The sequence below is a fragment of the Balaenoptera musculus genome, chromosome 14 (genome assembly GCF_009873245.2).
Source record: "Balaenoptera musculus isolate JJ_BM4_2016_0621 chromosome 14, mBalMus1.pri.v3, whole genome shotgun sequence".
Classification (NCBI taxonomy): Eukaryota; Metazoa; Chordata; class Mammalia; order Artiodactyla; family Balaenopteridae; genus Balaenoptera; species Balaenoptera musculus.
Window position 1 is genome coordinate 28,735,960 of NC_045798.1, and position 6,803 is coordinate 28,742,762.

General features: G+C 49.2%; 1 protein-coding gene across 5 annotated transcripts in view; it reads right to left on the reverse strand.

Annotated features, from left to right (window-relative positions):
• CEP192 (centrosomal protein 192) overlaps positions 1-4,849 on the reverse strand; it is a 94,297-nt gene extending 89,448 nt beyond the window's left edge. For 4 of the 5 annotated variants that reach the window (XM_036823975.1, XM_036823974.1, XM_036823976.1 and 1 more), the window contains exons 1-2: positions 4,740-4,849; positions 4,301-4,471 (exon numbers count right to left, since the gene is read on the reverse strand). In XM_036823975.1, the coding sequence (XP_036679870.1) occupies positions 4,301-4,410 (110 nt within the window). In that variant the 5' untranslated portion in view covers positions 4,411-4,471; positions 4,740-4,849. Of the gene's footprint in view, positions 1-4,300; positions 4,696-4,739 lie in introns of those variants that run through there. The other variant, XM_036823971.1, reaches the window with a different exon arrangement.
• Positions 4,850-6,803: the final 1,954 nt, after the last annotated feature.

Consider the following 6,803-nt stretch of genomic DNA (forward strand, 5'->3'; position numbering starts at 1 on the left):
GAAGAGTAGCCCCCACTTGCGCAACTAGAGAAAGCCCACACGTAGCAAAGAAGACCCAACGCAGCCATAAATAAATAAATAAATAAAGATAAAAATAAAGTATATTTGGCACATGGACAAGGCAAAAATGGTAAAAGTGGCACACAAAGGCTAAGTCTGGAAAACACTGGTACAGTCTGTACTACTGATAGAGAACCTACAGTGCATGCTGGCCACTCGTTCGATGGACCCTGATCTCAGAACTCAGGAGACGTTACTCAGTTTTAAAAATATTTCAGAGTGCTTATCATGTAAGGGCTGTGTGGAATTCAGTGAAGAAAATAATTAAATCAGGAAAGACTCAAGAAATGAGAGGATATTGGCCCTATACCCTGAAGAATGAGCAGGACTTTTCAGGCAAAGTATGAGATAAGAGGGCTTTTAAAGGTGACAAACATAAGCAATGGTGGAAGATAATTAAAATTTATTGCATACCTACTACCTTAACTCACTTATCCTCATTTTACAAAAGAAGAAACAAACTCAGAGACTAAACTAGCTAAACTGACACAAGGTTGTGCAATTAGTAAGATTCGTGCCCAGGTATGACTCCAAACTCTGCTCTAAGTGCTGGGGTGTGGTGGCCATAGTAGGTGCTCCACCATATTCGGGCAACGGGTGAGTAAAAACACGGAACCAGATCCTACAAGCCTTAAATGGTGTATTAGGAAGTCTGGCCTGATCCCATCAGCTGAAAGGAGAGGAAGGGAGAGGGCTTAGCGCCTGGACGGATATTCTAAGAGCTGCCACTACTGATGAGACGGACGACAATGCAGGACTGTGCTGGGGTCGGTGGCAAATCACTGACGTGTGAGTTTAGATATTATGGACTAATTTACTCTACAAAGTTAGGAAAAGCCTTAAGACCACTAGAAACCTACTAAACTTACCTAATCACAGATGAAGGATCCACACTCCTGGCAGAAGCCCAGCCCTCCCACTCCAACACCTGCCTCTCCTCCTCGACACTGTTGCATCTCTCGGGGCAGTCCTCCCCATGAGCACAAGAAGCCTTCCTCAACCTCAGCCCTGCTATCCCCCCACAGCTACCACCACCTCCATCCGCACTCCCTCTACCACCCAGACCTCCAATACGAGTCACTACCGGCCACCCAGCTCCAAGCCCACTCCCAGCTGGCTTCCGTCCCACCGCCCCACCAGGGGCTTGTCAACATCACCACTGATCTCCCTGCTGCCAAACCCATAACCCCATGGTCAGTTTTCAGTCCTCCTTGTCTTGGACCTAACAGAATCGAATTCACACTCCTTCCTCACAGAAATACTTTCTTCACCTGGTTTCCAAAGCACCGCTGTCGGCTCTTCCTCCTCCTTCTCTCCCGGACCTCCACACAGTGAGGGCTCCAGGGCTGGCTCCTGGGTCTCCTCCATCTACCCAGCCTCTCTGGATGAGTGCCCTCAGTTTGAAAGTTTTAAATCCCATATGAAACTTGTATCTCCAGCCTGGGTCTCTCCCCTGAACCTCAGATGTTCAACTACCTACCTGACATTTTCACTTAGGTATCTAACAAGCACCTAAAACATCAATCTTGATTCCATCTCATTGTAACCCCCTCAAGAAAAGCCTGCTCTTCAATCTTCCCCACAGAGAAAACGACAAGTCCATTCTCTAGTTGCTCAGACCAAACCGTCAGTGTGCAATCCCTCAGCAAATCCCAATGGCTACCCCACAACCATATAACCAGAACCTGCCATTTCTCACGACTCCTGGTTGCTACCCTCATGGTCAAGCCACACCCTCTCCGACCGGGACACTCCCTGCAAGAGCCACTATCTTCCTCCCCAGACTACCCTCCACACACTCAGGTTACCCAGTCAAACAAGCCAAACACTCACTGCTTAGCTCAGAACCCTCCACTGGCTTCCCATCTCACTGAGAAAGTCAGTCTTGCTGGCAACGGGGGACTGAGTAACTCTGACCTGGGACCTCCTGCTCCTCTCCCTCGCTCCCTCCACCCAGCCACCCTGACCTCGCTGCCATCCCTGGAACCCACGGAGGCTCCTGCGCCTTCAATTCTTTCAGGTCTTTGTGTAAACGTCCACTTTCCCACCAGCGTGTACAGTCAGGCTCGGCATGCCAATCTCCTTGCCCTGCTTCCTTTTTTCTATAGTGCTATATAGTTCACCAGTTTAACTATTCCCCACCCCACGTTAGAATGTAAGTGCCATGAGGGCAGGGACTTGACCTGTTTTACCAGTGAATTCCTATCTAGAGCAGTGCCCTGCACAGAGCAGACCCTCAATAAATTTGCTGAATGAATGAAGATTTTCAAACTGGGTCAAATCCAGCAAACTTATCACCAGCTATCACGTAAGCACCCTCCTCTCAGACCACACCCCAGTGTTTTCCTCTCTTCAACATGTCTAACTATCTACATTTCCTCTTCTCGATTTCTACAAACACTTTCAAACTCTCCCACACCAGGACGCAGGTGGAAAACCTGTCCCCATCCTTCCTTTGCACCTCTGCACCACCTTCTCACCTTCTCTTCACAGCCAAGCATCTCACCTGACAGCCTCTCCTTCCATGTTAGGGACACCCAGGATCCTGACCTTAGCTCCGTCACGCAGTGCACATCTTATACAGACAAATCTCATCTGAGTTCAGGAACACGCACCGCCAGACAACAGGAAAATACAGACTCCACCTGAACCCATTTAAACACAGTAAAAACACTGTTGCCAATCAAAACACATCTAGTGGAGCCTATTCCTGAGGGCAAAACAGGCCTTGTCTAAAACAATCCCTGAGTCATTCTACATCTTTCTGACTCTACTACCATCCTACCCTACTGAAAAACCTCCTAATCAGTCTTCACAGTCCAATTCTTGTCACTCTACAATTAATTCTCCACATGGCAATCAAAGGGATCGTAAACCATAAGCCAGGTACCATACTCTTCCTGAAAACTTCAGTGAGCCACCTCATCTGCACACCCCAGCCTCACTCACCACATAACGGCTTTTCTGTTCCTATAATACTCAAGCCCATCCCCACCTCGGGGCCTAGAATACTCTTCTAGATGTCTGCACAGCTAGCTCCTTCCTGACATTCACCTCAATTCAAAGCTCACCTTCTAAGAGAGTTGATCCCTTATCATGAAGTCAAATGTACCCCAGAGTCCATAGTCATTTTAATTTCTGCCAGCACTGATCACTGTCTGTTTTTGTATTTGTCTGTCTTCTTCCACTAAAAAGATTTCTCCCTAAAAGCAGAAACTGTGCCTATCTGTCCATCAATCTTTAAACTCCTACACAGGGGACTTCCCTGGTGGTCCAGTGGCTAAGACTCTGCACTCCCAATGCAGGGGGCCCGGGTTCGATCCCTGGTCAGGGAACTAGATCCCGCATGCTGCAACTAAGATCCGGTGCAGCTAAATATATAAATAAATAAATATTTTTTAAAAATAAAATAAATTCCTACACAAGTCTTCCAAGTAGCCTCCTCACATCTAGTCTTGTAGTTACTAAGTTACTCATTCACTTACAAATATATATATACCACATCAAAATGTATACCATCTCTTTAAGGGTTATCTCCACTTAGAAAGAATCAAATCCAAGAAAATCCAGATATTAAGCAAAGATCATTCATGCAACAATCATTATCAAAAACAAACAGTGAAAGACACTCTGTTTGGTTGTGTGAAGCAACAATAAATAAGGTGGCTCCCCTCAGAAAGCGAACAGTCCCTACCCACTATGATACAGTGCTAAGTGCAGGAATAGAGCTTTGCTGTGGATGCAACAGTAACACAATCCAGGGGAAGATTCCTCCAGATGTAATCTAACCCCCAGTCTCTCTTTTCCAGAAAGGACTACACTTGTTCTAAGCCACCTATGGACATGCCACATTCCTAAAGCTTTCCTAGAAGGGAAGATGCCCTAACTTCTGTCCCTACTGCATTACCCAGCCCTCCTCCTCACCTAAAATGAAGACAATACAATATTATCTTTCTTTTTACTGCATTTGAACTAAGCAGCCAGCTTTGGGATTTCTCTTGGTATGTCCTTAAAGCAGTAACTTCAAAACATCCTGCTCGAGTTTACTGATATTTAATTGCTTTAATTTTATGCTTGGATACATAAAATATCATCTGCTGTAGTTGTCGACTGGAGGCCTACGTGCACAACTGAACACAAAAGTATGAGGTGTGGGAAAAAGCCAGTCTAACTTCCCCAACGTTCTAAGATACACTTTACCATTATGTAGGCATCTAGCGTAACAGTTTTCAAAGCTTACCGTAAACTTTGCACTAAAAACTGGAATCCGGAGAAAAAGTTGACCTTGGAGCAGTAAAAACTCCAGTCGAATGACCTCAAAATGGTAACAGCGAGTGAAAACACTGTCATGAAAACAGCTGTCCTCCAGGCGACGGCCTCGAAAGGGACCTCATGCTTCAGCGAACAAAGTCTGCCGTCGGGAGAAAAAGCAAAGCGACCTCAAACACTGTCACCTTTCCCGTTTTTCCGTGAAACGACCCGCAAGAGGCCGGGAGCCACGGGGACGCGGCCGCACCCGCCGGTCAGCAGCGCGTCACCCCCGCCCGGCCCAGCCAGCGAGCGGGGAGCACCGCGTTGGGGAGACAGGGACCAGGCCCCGGACAAAAGACCCAAGTCCCGGAGGCCCCGCTCTCACGGCAGTCCGACTCGCCCGCCCCGCCCCCCGGACGATCCCTCACCGAGTCCGCGACGCCTGCCGCGAGCGCCCAGCCGGCGGAAGGTCCGCGGAGGAGGTGTCCGGCGTCCGGCGCCTCCGCCAGTGCGCGTGCGCGCATCCCCTCACGGCGGCCAGCCGTACCGTGCGCCCCTCGGGTTTACGTCGGTTCGCCACACGGACCGAGGGGCGGTGACTCCAAGCTGGCTTTGGATTGGACGGCGCGAAGGGGCGAGCCCGCTGATTGGACGAGAGCGGGCATCCCGGATTTGAAGCGGGAAGCCGCGCCCGGCCCGGATGCGCCGCGCCTGGCGCCTCGCCCACTGTAGGACGCCACGCCTCTCTTACGTGGTGCTGCAGAGTATCGGCACTCACCCTGAGCACGGAGAACTACTTCGGGTGGACATGGCACCTGACACACCCCGAGTTCGGAAGTGTTGGCACTGTCCCTACGGGAGCGGATGCTGACGTGTGGTCACCTGCCGCACGTTTACACCGACAGTGCTGCGGTTAGGAAGTCATCCCCGGGGTCCGCGCTACACCAAGTCGCCCATGGGGCCCAGTAAGGTTGGTCCCGGCTGAAGAGGGGCGAGGAGATGAGACGGTGCGTCCCTGATTACCTTCCTCCATTTCCCGTTCTCCTTAGGCCACGAGTCCCATCACCAATGCCTGCTCACCACGAGGCCCTAACTACTGCTTTACTGAAACCACAGCTTTCACTTTTATCTCAGAATTTCTTCCCTACAGTTCCTCTTTAACAAAGTTAACTCCTTAACTGCATCCATTGAATAGCTGTTGAATGTTGACGATGCACACTTGGGACTTCAACAGTCCCTACTCCTCATTTTAGCCTGGTACGAAAAGACATCTGCTTATCACTTAACTTTCTACCTCCTCCAAAATATTGCTCAACAATCATTCCTGGATGCCCTCTTCACTCTCTTCCTTTCTCTCTGCCTTTGGAAACGCTGCATCGCTCTGCAAAAAATAAAACACCCGGGCTTCCCTGGTGGCTCAGTGGTTAAGAATCCGCCTGCCAATGCAGCGGACACGGGTTCGAGCCCTGGTCCAGGAAGATTCCACATGCCACGGAGCAACTAAGCCCATGCGCCACAACTACTGAGCCTGCACTCTAGAGCCCACAAGCCACAACTACTGAAGCCCGCACGCCTACAGCCCGTGCTCTGCAACAAGAGAAGCCACCGCAATGAGAAGCCTGCACACCGCAATGAAGAGCAGCCTCTGCTCTCTGCAACTAGAGAAAAGCCCACGCGTAGCAACAAAGACCCAACGCAGCCAAAAATAAATAAAACAAATAAAATTTTTAAAAATGAGTAAGACACCCACCCTTCCTTGATTCCATTTTATCACACAAAGACCACTCTGTCTCTCCTATCCTTAACTGCCTCCTTTCACACCTCATTGTCACTCATTCTGTTTCTGGCTTGGCCCTGAGTACTACTTCCACACTTGTTTATCAGGACTGGCCTCCTGTCAAACTCAGTGATGTCTCCGCAGTTCTCTTGACATCTCTTCTTGAAACCTTCCAGCCTTGGCATTTAACTACGCCTGTTCTACCTCTGTCCACACTCAATGAGCAAAGATTAAATGGCGAAAATCTCAATATTTTCTGAATCTTGAAAAACAAATCAAATACTTAGCTCTAGAGCTGAAAGGATGCTATTTGAGTGTAATGAGCAATGCTCTGCCTACACCATGGCCACACGCTGGCAGTGAACTGCTGCAATGTGTCCCATGTTCCAGACTGTCACTCACCCTGAATCCCTTGTACCCAACTCACTGTCCTTCCTTCATAAAGATCAAGTGACCGGAGGTCTCCCCATGGCACCCAGCAACCTGACAGTGACAGGGATCTACACTCCAAAGTATTTGCAGGAAAAGAGCCTTCACTGTGATGCCAGACTGCCCAAATCTCAATGCTCTCACTTCCTAACCGTGCAGCCTCGCACAAAGAGCTTAAACCTGCAGGTGTCCTCATTTGTGAAATGGGGGTAATCAGAGCACTTGCCTCAGAGTTTGCTGTGAGGATGAAGTCAGTTAACTTGCATCTAGAAGAGCACTGGCACAT